The following is a 16,384-nucleotide window of genomic DNA, read 5'->3' on the forward strand; positions in this document are numbered from 1 at the left end:
ATTCCCTAAAACAATCAAAATTTTTTTATTGGCAAAAAAAAATGCTAATTTCCGGTTGAACAGGCAATGAACGGCGAAGTGTCACTGTCGAGCAAAGAGGATCGAGTATTATAGAGAGTTACTGTCAAAGTAAAATGTGTAATCACAGTGCATAGACTGCCATCTCTCGACACAGGCTTAAATCTTTTGAACCTCAGTTTTGACAATTTGGCCCATATTCAGAGCTTGATATGTTTTAAAATGTCAAATATTAATATTAGCGCCATCTAGCCGAGCGTACCCCAAAGGTGTATCGCCATCTAGCTCACCGTACCTTTTTCTGTATGGTTTGGGTACGTTTTTTTCTTAGACTTTATCAGTCAATACGAAGTTATATCGGTCTTTGCTGTCGAGCGACAGTTGGGTAGGTAAAGTTTTTTAAAGATAGGCAAACATAAAACTATGGAAACGGATTAAATCGCGTATAATGAATTTACAATTAATTCATCCCGACGTTGTAAATTCATTATCCGTTGCCATAGTTTTATTTCATGAGTAACTATCGCGGTAACCGAAGACAATATTATAGGCAAACCTATTTTCAGTACAGATGGTGTTTTTTTACGCACTAGTGCGAGAAGTGGTTCATTATATGCCAGGTTGAAACTTCGGAGGGCCATTTGTACTGCAAAACGTCGTACGATACACATTCGAAAAGGAAGCTCGTGTCGATTTGAAACACTCCCTTCGGTCGTGTTTTAATTTATCGCCACTCATTTCGAACTTCCTATTTTTCGCACTTGTATCGTAATGTGCTCGTGTCGAGTAGTGGTACTGATAATTTACGCTAGGTGACGCGTGAATGACGCTAGATGTCACTACAAATAACTTGCATTTACTGATGTATGAAGTTACAACTCTGCCTTTACTTATTCCTCTGTGCTAAGTATATGCCTTCGAAATTTTATTTTCAAAAACATCGAAGGAGCGAACATACATAAATATTTACAATTCATACAGAATATTATACATAAGTTACATAACATCTACATGTGGGTACAATCGCCATCAAACATATCGGAGCTGCCACAGATCTCACAAATATCGGAACAAGCACTCTCACGTCTTGACAATAAGGACGTGCTCCGATAGGGTGAAATAAAAAGGAGTCTAGAGATGGACCGAATATATGGACTTTGCCGAATACGAATATTCGGTTTAGCTCTTACCGAACCAAACATTCGGGCGAAATTCGGTTACGCCATATTTAAGAAGCGGATGTTAATGAGTACGAGTATTAAATGTTTGATAATGGTTACTTATATACTCGTATGTTACTAGAACTATATATGTTCTTACGATTTTGTGGATTTAATTAAAACTTAGTTAAAACAACTCTGAACTCTTCTCAACTCTTAAACTACGGTTTTTTCAACTTTGTATTTATATTTTGACACATAGGCAATTATCTCTTTCTAGTAGTTCCTTAGAAAGCTACTAAAATAGGAGCTTATTATCCAATTGAATACGTAAGATGTTCATTAGTTAGATACTTTGTTTATTCGGTAAATATTCGGCAATGCAACCGAATTATTCGGCCGAATACGAACATTGAAAAATTTGCCGAATACCGAATATTTACCGAATATTCGGCCCATCTCTAATCTCGTTCAAACTTTGCATATAGTGACCTTTGAGTGTGCGTGTGGATTGAGTGAGCAGTGAGCACCTTCAGAAAATAAAAAAAATATGCTGATCATTTAGTAAAAGTTCTAAAACAATTGTAAAACGAATCTCTGAATTTGTAAAAAGATAAATCAAAAGATACAGTCATTAACATGTGCTCACTCAGTTCTCACAAACTACCAACGAAAGCAGTGAATGTATTCATTTAACATATAATATTTATATACTAACATTTAGTAAAAAATATGCCAACTTACCTCTATAAATTTTAGATCACCTAGTGACGTATTTAATTTTTTACAAATAGTTTCTTATGCTCACTCAATTCTCACACTTTTGAAAAGCCGAATTTTGATGAAAAACATAAGATTTAGACCGCTATTATATGTGTATAGTTTAGTAAAAGTGAAATGGGAATTTGTAAAATACAAAACGAACCACTAACGTGTCAGGTTTTTTTATAATAAATTTTTGTAAGTGCTCACTCAGTCCACACGTTTTGAGAAAGTTAAAAATGTAATTTCTTAAGATTTGTAGCACCACAGACACTCGAAAGTACTTGAACATTTAGTAAAAATTTTTACTAAATATCCACCATCTAATATTTTATATTCGTTGTCTGGTTTTAAAGATATTCAGACATAACTTTTCTCATACAAATGTATCATGTAGGGTGACCACACTTTGAGGTCATTCTTAATGAACAACTTTTATAATTTTTTCGCATAATAAAAGTTGTTCATTATAACCTCAAAAGTCACTATGCAAAGTTTGAACGGTCCTATTTATTAGACCGTGTATTTCATCGTAGCTGTACCTACTTATGTCTAAACGTTAATTCATACCAAAGAGGATCGAGTATTACGCCGTGGCTTGCCTTGCGTGGGCGACGGTCGCGCGATGGTCGCGCGACGGCGATGCGACGCATACGAAATCAAACCTTATCGATATGGAAGTAGACGATGCGATGAGACGCGACGGCGACGACGATCGCGCGACCGTCGCCCATGCAAGACACGGCGTTATAGAGAGTGAAAAATGGCTGATCTCAAGACACTTTCGACAAATGCCGTTGAATATCTTAAATCTAGTATTTTAAAAATTTAAGTAGAGAACAATCTGTAAGCTATACGATAAATAATAGAGAGTTACTGCCAAAGTAAAATGTGTAATCACAGTGCATACTGCCATCTCTCGACACAAGCTTAAAACTTGTGAACCTCAGTTTTGACAATTTGGTCCATATTCTTAGCTTGATATGTGTTAAAATGTCAAATATTAAAAAAATAGCGCCATCTAGCCGAGCGTCCCCCAAAGGTGTATCGCCATCTAGGTCACCGTACCATTTTCTGTATGGTTTTGAGGTACGTTTTTTTCATAGACTTTATCTGTCTATACGGAGTTACATATGTCTTAGTTCATACATAAGACAATAGAATATAAATTTAAATAAATCGTCTCGTTTACCGCCAATTTTAAATAATAAATATGATCTATTACGTAATAATTCTAAACTTACATCACAAGTAAAATCACACATTTTAACATCCTCTTTGCAAGCGCACACGGTTTAATAGCATCTAATCTGCCTACACACAAGTACAGTAAACGGTCATAAAGAATAATAAATAGGTTTTTCTTCTTTGTAGAGCGTTGTCTCTTTCTTGCTTATGTGACGTTAGTTGTCTCTTTCCAAAGGCCGAGGTGCATAAGATGTAGTGGTAGTGCGATATGTTATTCACTGTAACTCACGAACTAATCATGCTATTTGAGTCTCAGTACAAGAAGTACTCGTTGACCAAAATTACACGACAAATACGAACGTTTCCGACAAAATACGATGGAAACCTACACACTACATCTGTCAAAGAGAATGTAATCACTACGACATCATTCAATTGAAAGCTTATCAAATATTCATATAACCAATTTCACAAGTGATTATATCAGTGGGCCTATTATGATTGCAATTTTATCATTTATCTACCTGGATTAAAGCATACGTCACTTCTGACAAGTACGTCAGTATAAGTCCGTTTTCACATTATCCGATCCGATATCGGATGTCAGTAGGATTTCAATGGAAACTAAACTAACCACAAAATTAAAATTTGAAAAAAAAAACCCCGACCGCGACACAGTAGATCGATTTTCATGAAACATGGCTAAGAACACTCCCGACTAACTCAGCTTTCAGACAAAAAAAAACTAAATCTAAATCGGTTCATCCGTTCGGGAACTACGATGCCACAGACAGACACGTCTCACACGTCTAACTTATAACACCCCTTCGTTTTTGCGTCGGGGGTTAAAAATCCAAGATGGCGCCTGTAATGTATGGGATATCGGTCCTGCATCCGATATCAGATCGGATAATGTGAAAACGCACTAAGAGTGACAGATGTCTTATCCACGTGGATAAGTGACAAATATATCACTTATCTATGTGGATAAAGTATCCGTCACGTATTGGCAAGTATGTCAACAATAGTCGTCGGGATTCAATCCTTAACTGCTCTTAATTCAAGTCTAATTTCGATTTGAGTTTATAGAACTCATAAGACCTAGTGACTCGCGCGTTGAGCAATGGCTAGACTAGAGGAATCCGTGTCACTGTCACATAAGGATTTATTTATTTTATTTATTAGGAGAACAAACAGAGTTAAATGTACATACTTTTGTATAAAAACTAAATTATATGGTAAACATGCATTTACCTCCACATCAGTTCTCACCGAGACACATTGATACATTGAGTTTACGTCTAAAATTATACGCATTAACTAATGTTATATTTAAACAATTATGTTATTGTTTGGCAAGTAACAGAATAGTAAACATTATGTGACATACAGCATAATATAGGTATATAACTATACACATAAAGAAAAGGAAAAAGCTAGGGCTTAGGGAATAACATTAATGACTTAAGTAAAAACTTATCTAACTATAGTTATTTCAGGTAATCTTAAGTAAATGAGAACAAACAACAAACTAACAAAAGTAGTCTGATCATCCTTATCATTCCTCTGGGATTATTTGAAGGATTTGCTTTTTGTACTGAATCTTGGTTGTGAACCGGATCATTTTTCAATCTCGTCGGATTTTTGCTGTTATTCGTCCGGATCGGATCCGGTTCTCTATAGGGATGTCAAATTAAAATAAATAAAGTACTTATTTATTTATATCATGCAACTATTTAAGGTCAATACGGATAAATAAGAGTGTCATAATTTGAAACACTCCCTTCGGTCGTGTTTTAATTTATCGCCACTCGTTTCGAATTTACTTTTTTACGCACTTGTATCGTAATGTACTATTTCGAGACTATTTCAGAACATCTGTGTGTAATGTCTCTGCATCATAGCGTATTTACTGCGAACTCGCATGCGATTTTAGTTACGTATCGCGGGCTGTTGAGTTTACATACAATTTTGCACAGCCATCAAATACCGCAATGTAAAAAAACTCGCATGCGAGTTCTACTGTTTGCGTTTTTGACAGGCGGTAACTGTGAGGTAACCGAGAGGGGGTGGGCGACACTTTCAGCGGGGAGAGGGAGTGGCCATACTGTACGATAGTACTTATTATACTGTGGTTTGGGTCAAAACGTAGAAGCTATTTAAATTAGACCCACTTCCCGGTTTCCGCGATTGAGCTGAAATTTTGCACACATATAAATCACGTGCCAATGCAATATTATGGTATCATGGAGCTGATCTGATGATGGAGCAGGTGGTCATAGGAACTCTGTTATGAAACGTCGTATCCCCATCGAGTAAGGGATTTTTAGAAACGTCTCGGAGAGCAGTAGATGACTGTTGAAAGGAAGGTGCCGATAAAAGGCTGTATTTGTGATAATCAGCACCCTGTCAAAAGTATATTCAGTTGAAAAATAAAACACAGTAGGTATCTTGCTTAAATCAGTTTTAATTATAAATACACTTTAGTTCATAAATTCATGCTTTAGCAGACTGTTCTCGGTATTAGTTACAATCAAATCACAGCACAATGTGTTCAGTCACTGCCGAAATGAAGAGGACCTTTGGCCAATCTTAGCTTTTACTACAAGTTTTAAATATGTTAGGTACTCAATAGTGTAATTTTTGGTTCTATACTGTTTTTTTTTAGGTTAGTTATCTACATTTGTATTTTATCATGCAGAAACGTCTGCGAGCGATATTACATATTTTTTAAATTTAAAGGAAAAATGGAAAAATTCACACCTCCGGCAGGACTCGAACTGTCCCGACTGCGCAGTTGGGAGCGAGGCTGGCTCCGGCAAAGCCAGAGGTCGCAGGTTCGAGTCCTGCCGGAGGTGTGAATTTTTCCTTTAATTTAAAAATATGTTAGTTATCTACATTTGTCGGGTAACCAACAGAGTTCAAAAACTAAGCGGATCTCTCACTCAACGACCTGTCTTTAACCTTCTTTTTAGTCGTATAAGGGCATTTTCACGAGAACAATGACCAACAATATTTTTTCCCCTCACTAGCTCGGAAACACGTGTTTTGTCCTTTAATACTTCCGCTTGTAACTTTCAGTTTTGAGAAATGAGCCCCAGCTATAAAAAAGCTACTGCTCATTTTATAGTTGGATCAAAAGTACTGTTTTTCGGTAGATTTAATACAATTTTTTTGACACCTTCACTGTCCATGTCCAGTATAAAGCTAGGAACATACTACGCGGACGTCCGCCGTCGAGCGACCGCGACCGATCAGTGTGCACGGTCTTCCAACATCCAGCGACCGATTTCGATCGGACGTCCATGCGCTCAAGGCCACGTCCACGACCGTCGACCGATAGTTTGCACGGTTAAGTGCAAACTATCGGTCTATAGTATAGGGTATATTCATTGTCCAGATCCGCGTCCGCGGTCGCCCGACGACGGACGTCCGCGTAGTATGTTCCTAGCTTAACCTACGAGCGGACAAGCCGCCGGTGGAAGTATTCGAGCGTAATCGCGTGCTGTGGGGCAGTGAACGTGTGTAAAAAACAACTGTCATGTCACTTGAGTTTCATTTAATCTCATCAATTCGAGGCGATAAAATATGGCGTCAATAATAAAAATCGACAAATTTACAAAAAAAGCCCACCTTTTTAGTTTATGATAAAATGCTTCTTCATAAAATAAAAACGTTTTTTTGAGAGTATTGTCGATAAATCATAATTTTTAATTGGTTTTAAACTAATTTTACACAAACGGGAAATACAAAAAATTCAATAAAAATAAATACGAGGTTGGGACATTCTTGATCATGATGGAAAATACATACTATTGTCCCAGATTTGTAAGCACACATTTTTGACACATTTGTTTTGAAGTATGTTGCGACGTGGCTAAGACGCAACGTTTGCCAAATCTAACGATTAATTTCGAATTGGTTGAATCGATTAGGCCCTATGTACAAGGAGGTGCTTAAACAAATATACGATTTCCATCAATTTACTGAAATGTCATTTGAATCGAAATGACAGACTGCCACAGCACTAGTTTCAAAATAAAAATGAATGATAAATGGCATAATAAGTAAACCCTGGGTGATAAATTAATATCCTAAAATACTCACTAACGAAGATCCGCAAAAATGTAATATGTGTTAGATTATGTTTAAAGTAAGCGAAATATGTCTTTAAGTACTCGATTTTTTTTGATACTATTACAGGATTTTATTTAAAAATTCATTAGGTTGCGCGAGTTTACGTTTTGTGGACGCTGTCATGATGTGTCAAAAGGAGGTTCTTACAAATCTGGGACAATAAGCAACTTTTGAGCTGACAAGTCCTTTAAGGCCTGAGTGAACGCTCATATTGGGCGTGGAGCGAGGCGGAGCGCGCGGCGTGCTTGTCAAACTATTGAAGCTCGTACAAGTGTCCTGAATCGACGCTGCAAAGCGAGCACGAGGGCCACCCCGCCCCCGCCCCGCCGACCGAGCGTTCACAAGGGCCTTGCGACCAGGGGCCCGTTTCTCGAAAGGTACAAGCCTTGTATTACAAGTGCGCGAACTGTCAAATCGTATGGGTTGTCATGGAAACACACTTGTAATACAAGGCTTGTACCTTTCGAGAAACGGGCCCCTGTATTCCATGTTTGTATAAACTTAGATTTTATTACAAGAGACATGATACAAAAAGAAACCAAATGACAGAAAGATTCACTTCACTTTGTTATTACACTTATAATTTTAAACGAACATAAACACAAATTAAAGATATTGGCAATAGATATTACTCAATTATAATTTAAAAAAATGAGTATAACTTTCTAGTTGAGAAGGAGTTAATCAAGCTACAGTTTATTTTGTTACTAATGTAGTATATTAGGCCATTTTTATTTCAAAGTTGTTCAACCACTTTTTTTGTAACTTGGGTATTTTTTTACGAGACTCATACGAGCTCTATCGATCCTGATAGGAGAAAAAAAAAGCCCCAAGATTTGCATACATTTTTCAAACTTCTCATTCCGTTACCGCCATACAAAATATATGAAAAAATAGTAACGGAATGGCAAAGAAACCTTAGGACACCTCTTTCTCCTATTAGGATTGAAAGAGCTCGCGATTTTGAGTGGAAACCACATAAAAATTTCCAAATCAAAAAGAAAAAGTGGGGTGGACAACTTTGAAAAAAATGGCCTATATAAAAAAAAATATCGTGGAGTCGCTCCGTGTGGAAGAAGTGAAACTTCGTAACATAATTGTGATCGCTTTTTCGAGCGCAGAGATTCGAACCAGAAGAAAAAAAAATTAAAATTTTGGAAAAACCCCCGACTGCGACATAGTAGACCGAATTTCATGAAACATGGCTAAGAACACTCCCGACTGAGTTTGCGACGTAGCAGTAGCACTGACTGAGTTTTACGCGCTGTCACTTGGAATTCTCTTAGAAGTTTCACTTCAATAAATACTTTTGTTGCTGGTGTGATATGCGCCTTACAGACGCACCTAGCGCCATCTATCGGAAGAATATTCTATTGCCAATACCGATAGCAAAAAACAAGGTAAAACATCATTTTATTTACGCCTTTAATACAATTCAGTTATGATAGGTCATTCTCCAGTCGCCACTATATATCTGAGCGGCCGGGGCGCGCAAAAATATCTGTGTGCGTAGCCGAAAGCACAAACGCTCACGATAATATCTCTATTGCTCTTGCATATTGGCGCGACAGAGCCGACTACATTTCTGCGGCGTTTCGAGTCGCAGAAATGCCATTCGGTTACGGGGCCTGAACATGCCTCATCACCTTGACAACAGAGGCATGTTTAGATATTTGTGAGCACTATGACTACTGATGGTTACTGTCCATAACTAGGTGTCAATAATAAGTTAGTTTACCTTAATAATAAAAACATTTAAATCAGAAGTCATTATTCTAGTTGAGAACACTGCCACTAAATAGTAATAATAATATAGATTGCCAAGAAAATCTAGTCACTACTACAAGTCGAACCTGCAAGGCTTCCTAAGCGGAACCCACACTCAGGCGACGCACGTCGAAAAACGCGGAACGGACGTCACCGCCGCGCCGCCCGAGTGTCAAAAAACGTTCCCTCAGTACATTTTGTATGGGAAGGACGTAAGACGCGCTTGAGGCGACTACTCGTCGCGTCTTACGACGTGCGTCGCCTGAGTGTAGATAATTCCTAAACCTTGACATGAAATCAATGACAAAATAATTGAATGTTACGCCATTTTTTAGTGACAAGACTTGCTTGACCGTTTATAACATAACAGTAATAATTTATAGCATACTCAAGCAAAAAATACCATACTTAGTATGAAGATACAGCACAGGTTGTTCCTTGGGTGGCCCTGAGTAGATAAAGATCGGGAGGCATTGAGAGCCCCCCTTAATTTAGGAGGGAAGAGGGGGGGAAGGCTGGCGCCGCCGCGCTTCCTTTGAAACCATATTTCTCTAAAACTATACAAAATAGGGCATGCGATATATCATTTTCGGATAAATGAAGGACGAGGAATTCATTTTTGGAACAAAAAAAATGTATTTTAGAACAAAAATACAAAATAAAATGGGAAAATCTGAAAACGAGATTTTTTTTTATACATATTATTGCACATTTTATGAAAACTGTAATGGTTTTTTCTAAATAAAAAATATTATTTAATAGCTACATTTATCTAGTTTTAGAAAATGTATAATTTGTTATAGAAATATATTATAGGACGAGTGATAAAAAATAATTTACATCGCCCGATAGGGTGATTTGAATGCTCATTTCAATAAGTTTTGTCAATGATTTCAGGTATAATCACTATTTTTAACACACGAAAGCCGTAATCATTGTAGTTTATGGCTATTTTAGTGATTAATGTACTTAAAATAAAAAAAATACAATTTTTTTAAAAAATATTAAAAATGTGATATTTTTTTTTAACATTATCCTATTTTGTTCTTTCTACACAATATATATCTAAAAGCAATAAATATCAATAAAAAGCCACATTTATACAGTTTATAAAAATATATAGTTTGTTATATAAATATATTACGAAACGCGAGATAAAAAATAATGAAAATGAAAATTTTAATGTACATCTTACGTTGAATTATTCGATGAGGTGAGGTAAAGGTACTACCCGCTATGCAGTGGAGTTCGTCTAGTAATACAGAAATATACTTATTCTAATAACGTTTACACATGTAGGTATATCACGACCCAGTACAGAAAATTGTAAAAGTCCTATAATATAGTTTATTTTGATTGTAAAATAAAATTGCATGTGACTTATATTGCAAAAAAATGTCTTAATCACGTTCTCCTCTCCTAAAGCAGTTCTGCATGCATAGGCTTGAAGATTTTTTAGTTTACTAGCAGAATTTAGTTACTTTTACTTCCTTTGGGACCCCTTAAATCGGTTTTACCCATCCATAAAAGATAAAATAAAAATCGTCATATTCTTCCTTTCAGTATCAATGATAGTTAGTTATTGCGCAATAGTGCCATAAAAAATAAACTAGATTCGTATTAGCATTAAACATTAATGATTTTTGAACTAAGACATTGCTTTTGTACAAAGGAGAACCTCAAAAAATGGTCTGACTAGACGAAAACATGTGTATCGGGGCTAGTACTCAAGGCTCTCAAAAAGTGTAGCTATTTTGAGTTATTCAAATAAAACAACATGAATAGTCTGAATTTAATTATGTATATATCACAACATCCACTGCATAAGCACATCAGCTCCGAACATTTAATTTAAAAAGTATTTTTTTTACGGTTGCACCTTACGCGGCACTGTTTTTTATTAGGGTTCCGTAGTCAACTAGGAACCCTTATAGTTTCGCCATGTCTGTCTGTCCGTCCGTCCGTCCGTCCGTCCGTCCGTCCGTCCGTCCGTCCGTCCGCGGATAATATCAGTAACTGTAAGCACTAGAAAGCTGAAATTTGGTACCAATATGTATATCAATCACGCCAACAAAGTGCAAAAATAAAAAATGGAAAAAAATGTTTTATTAGGGTACCCACCCTACATGTAAAGTGGGGGCGGATATTTTTTTTCATTCCAACCCCAACGTGTGATATATTGTTGGATAGGTATTTAAAAATGAAGAAGGGTTTACTAAGATCGTTTTTTGATAATATCAATATTTTCGGAAATAATCGCTTCTAAAGGAAAAAAAAGTGCGTCCCCCCCCCTCTAACTTTTGAACCCTATGTTCAAAAAATATGAAAAAAATCACAATAGTAGATCTTTATGAAAACTTTCTAGGAAAATTGTTTTGAACTTGATAGGTTCAGTAGTTTTTGAGAAAAATACTGAAAACTACGGAACCCTACACTGAGCGTGGCCCGACACGCTCTTGGCCGGTTTTTTTTACACCTGCATCCGACAATTTCGAGGCATGTTTCTGCAGCAACAGGCAACGTTGCGGGCAAGTAGGCTCCCAAATCCCAATTGTTACAGACTTTCGTCCAGCCACAAGTAGAAAATAATGGCAAATTTTGAATTGGGTTTAGTTGACCCCATACATGGACACCTTGATATACCTATAACCCTTACAAAAATGGTGCAAGGCAGCTTTTGTCGGTGAAATGCTGTTAATTTGGCGGTCTTTTTTGGTTAATAACTATTTTCGGCACTCGTTAACCAAAGTACAGGACGCAGATCTGGAATAATAAATATGTCAAGTAAGAATTATCCATAAATTATCCAAATCATATAGATAACTACTATTTCACAAGATGTATGTATTAGGATCAGATGTATATATCTGACCTATCATATCAATCGATCATTTCATGTAATATAAATAGTTCAATTCAGACTATATAGGAGTATGTTGTTTAATTTGAAGTACTCTAAATAACTACACTTTTTGAGAGCTTTGAGTACCTTTACCTCACCTCATCGAATCATACAAGCTGACCCGTACCGTACATCAAGATCGCCCTGCCACGTCACTTTCATTATTTTTTATCTCGCGTTTCGTAATATATTTATATAACAAACTATATATTTTTATAAACTGTATAAATGTGGCTTTTTATTGATATTTATTGCTTTTAGATATATATTGTGTAGAAAGAACAAAATAGGATAATGTTAAAAAAAAATATCACATTTTTAATATTTTTAAAAATTTTTGTATTTTTTTTTATTTTAAGTACATTAATCACTAAAATAGCCATAAACTACAATGATTACGGCTTTCGTGTGTTAAAAATAGTGATTATACCTGAAATCATTGACAAAACTTATTGAAATGAGCATTCAAATCACCCTATCGGGCGATGTAAATTATTTTTTATCACTCATCCTATAATATATTTCTAATAACAACCAAATATGATCCTTATTGTAAGAGACACTGTGGTACCTTCTACTTGAGAGAGCCACATTTACTTGGTTACATTTTTTATCAATCAGATTTATGAAATATAATTCTTTAAAAATGTGTCAATTTTACAAAATGCAAACTGAACAATCATGCCACAATTCGTTTGTGTTCTGTCAAAAGTGTTTTTTTTTTTTAATTATTAATATTATAAACAGAGATCGGACGGATTTGCGACATTCTTAGTGACTTTAATTACGTCATTTTAATGACTTTTAGTATGAGATGACGCACAAAAATCCGATCTCTGATTATAAATGGGCTTACTCTTGGCCACAGACTAGCCAAAGGCAAAGGTGGCCTACAATGGAGTGAGCTCACCCAGAAGATGTCAGTTTACCCTACATTAGAAGGTTTTTTTTATGTTCTTAGTTATTTTCTGGTATTTCTTACAATTTCCTAAATATTACACACATGTTAAGTTACAATACCGCTGAAAATGTCATCATCTGTCACCCGGCACAGCCAGTTATGTCAGAACAGTTGCAAAATCATCAGTCGTTTCTTCAACTCATCGTTGATTTGTCCACTTCATACATTATACTAGAATTTGGTTTCTGAAAAATAAAACAACAAAATTAATGATGACTAGGAATAAAATTGGGCAAAAGACAGACACGATCTTCACTCATATTATTAAATTAAAACGGGACTTAAATATAAAACGTAAGTTTTACGCGATTAAGTCCCGTTTTAATTTAATAATAAAAGACAGACATTTTACAAAACACACACACACACAAATCAATTTTACAAAACAGTTTTAATTATATAGAACCTTCTTTGAAATTACACCCCATTGGAATATGTTGATGTTTTTATTTGTAGCAGTTTTTTTTATCATATCAAGGGTATTAAATTATCGTTCAGGATAAAATTTGATTTAAGAAAAGGTTAAGACACTCAAAAAGATATTCAAACATGAAATTATAAGTATTTTAATCAAATTTATAATAAGAAGTATAGTATCCATGTACAGTCAACCAAAAACCCTAGGCCACTGTAGAACTATGTCATAGTAACATTATAAATCAGATTATAAGAAATCTCTTACTGCTTGTTATTTTGACATGGTTGTAGTGGCCTAGGGTTCCAATTGACTTTTGGCTTCGTTGACTACCAAAAGTATGTTATTAAAATCCTGATGACAACATAAAACAGAAATTAATATGCAAACCTATTTTTACTTTCAACCAGATAGAATGATGTAAGTGTGAACTTGTTGGAACAAGTCCAGATCAAAGTACATTGACCTCTCCATTTACCAAATAACAAATTTATAGATAGACACAGTTGATTTTATACAACTTGGCATAATACCTTCCATACACAAGAATTCCCTTGTTTGTTGTCCAAGTCTTGGCAATATTGTCATTGTGATAGGTGCTTGTGGAAGAAAACTAGTCCCATAAATGAAAAAAACTAGTCCCATAAATGTAACGGAAAACGAACTTCCGTTTTGTTTTCATTGATCTAACGGATTATATGAATGAACTGACAAAGCAGCTTTATAGCAATCAAGGAAGTGGTGCAGGGGGACGTTTATTAAATACAGTTTACTTCTTTTACAATTCCATTTAATTTAAAAATTTAATTGTGTGCTAACAATTACACATATAATTTTTACTGGTTAGTTTTGGATTGTATTATACTACACACTCATATGCTGTAAAAGATTCAAAACATCACAACACCCACAATATATGTCAAAATGTCAGGATGTGGTAATTATATGCCAAATAATCCGTTTCTACAGTCCTATTTCAAGTACAGCATCTATTTGTTTAGCTTACATTAAAAGAGACAAATACTTTTAACTTACCTCAGCATTCCATAGGCGCTATTGAATTTGAATTGTCACCGTAACCACTTAAACTGCCCTGTCCAAACTCCAGGGCGCTAATCTGTGAGTCCGCGTTGAATGTTGCCCCATAAGAATCATTGCTAGGCCCATGAACTGTCTCCATATTACCGTCACCCGAGTCTGTAGCTGCCGCCGCGTCTGGCTCCGCCCAATTTATCTTAAACCTCGTCACTCTAGGCTCTGAAGCTAAAATATTCCTCACTACTTTGTCAAACTGAGGCTTCGCCGGGGGATTCTCTCGTAACTCAGGCTCCGCTTCTGTATACTCGTTATTTATAAAATATCCGACCCTAACGAACTCTTGTCCTCTGTATGAACACGTTAGGAGCACGACTGTGACGCCTAAAGCGTCATTTTCTGGTATACGGGTAACGTCCGGCGGCGGTGCTTGGAAAACAAACATGTGTCTACCTTCAGGTATCGGCCCCACGTATATCGTGTCCAAAACTTGATCGTGCTCTTCTGTTTCTGCTGAACCGACGTATATCATCTTCCATTCTAGGTCTTCCTTAAGTTCTTCTATGCATTCGAAGGTCAATTCGAATTGAAATGGGTTGAGAAAAGGGCTCGGGTTGTCGAGAACAACGACATTGGTTATGTGAACCTTGGCCATTGTTTCCGGTTCGCTGACAAGGTTTCTATATGTTATTCTAGGTCGAACCGTACCAAAATGCTCAATTTGAGCGCTTTAGTTATATCACACGAGTTTTTTAACGATAAATACCTCACAAAGCAACGGAAAATTGTGGCAACGGTGAAAAATGACAATTATTTTGGCGGTTCGAAAGGTCACGTGACCAAAATAAGTCGCGATTACCGCGCTGTTGGTGGCGGAATGAGGAACTAAAATAAAAAATATAAATTTTGACAGGCATGACGACTTAGAAAACATACCTTTGTTTTGTAGTGAAATTTATAATAAATAGCTTAATTAGGAGGCGGTTATCACATAACATATGAAATATTAACAATTAGTGTAACATTACTTACGATTTTTTGTATTTTTGATATTATTTTAGCCAGCTTATCACATTCACTAAATGTCAACTCAACCACAAACAACAAGATAGCAATGTTGCCACTAGCATAATAAGTCTTTAGATTATGATCAAAATTATTCACATTTTTCTATCATTGTCCATTTATCTCCTATTGTCTATAATTTGCTCGTCAACAAAATTACTTTAAATATATTGAACCCACGGAAGTATAACTGAACCAGTATGGGACCTTGAACTCCATTAAAATTTCTGATGATGGTGAATTTGATGGATACAAGATACATGACGGACAGTGCATGCTGTATTTATATTTTTTCGCTGGCAATAAACAGCAGGAAACGTCATTAATAATAAATATGGCGTCGCTGCTTTGTGTACTGCTTGCTGTCAAATTTCAGTGCAATAAATAGAAAGACTGCAATTTCAAACATAATATTAGTAAAATTTATGTGATTGTTACGGTGTAAGTGCAATATTGAGATCCGGCGTCGACAATGTAACGTGTGTTCATACAAGAAGCACGGTTTTATTGTAAAACTTTGAAGGTAAAACTTCCGTAACTTAATTTCACTTTTCCGGTGTATAATTGCTATAGTTATGCAAACAGCTGTTGTTAAATCATTAATTTAGCGTGCACATTGCACAAGATTCAGTTTATTGCGAACAAAGTTGAGTTTAAACTAGAATATTGGCTTACTTTCGTGTTGCCTTATACGTCTATAATTCTTTCTTATAAGGATGTCTGTCGCATACTTTTGCTATTGAGTCACCGTTTTGATGTCTCCGGCTAGGTATAATTAATTCATACGTTACTTGGAACTCGTATCAAGTGTCTTAAGTATGATAAACCAATGTTTGTGACACATTTTACTGACCACTAATGCAGGGTCCCATTTACCTTGAAATCTTTCTATCTTTTAATAACGATTAGATTGACATAAAATGTGTTTTTAAACATATATCTATCACGTTCATAATATTGAAATGAGAAAATCT

At 35.8% G+C, this 16,384-nt stretch overlaps 2 protein-coding genes across 2 annotated transcripts in view; both read right to left on the reverse strand.

The window, feature by feature from the left end:
• The window catches only part of LOC125239307 (xaa-Pro aminopeptidase ApepP), a 58,720-nt gene extending 43,267 nt beyond the window's left edge, over nt 1-15,453 (reverse strand). The window contains exon 1 of the mRNA XM_048146850.1: nt 15,378-15,453. The gene's annotated coding sequence lies outside the window, so the exon portion shown is untranslated. The remainder of the gene's footprint in view (nt 1-15,377) is intronic.
• Nucleotides 14,347-15,000, reverse strand: LOC125239526 (histone chaperone asf1). The gene has a single exon (XM_048147141.1). The coding sequence runs from the start codon at nt 14,998-15,000 to the stop codon at nt 14,347-14,349; it is 654 nt and encodes a 217-aa protein (XP_048003098.1).
• Nucleotides 15,454-16,384: the final 931 nt, after the last annotated feature.

Source organism: Leguminivora glycinivorella, chromosome 25, assembly GCF_023078275.1.
Source record: "Leguminivora glycinivorella isolate SPB_JAAS2020 chromosome 25, LegGlyc_1.1, whole genome shotgun sequence".
In the NCBI taxonomy this organism is placed as follows: domain Eukaryota; kingdom Metazoa; phylum Arthropoda; class Insecta; order Lepidoptera; family Tortricidae; genus Leguminivora; species Leguminivora glycinivorella.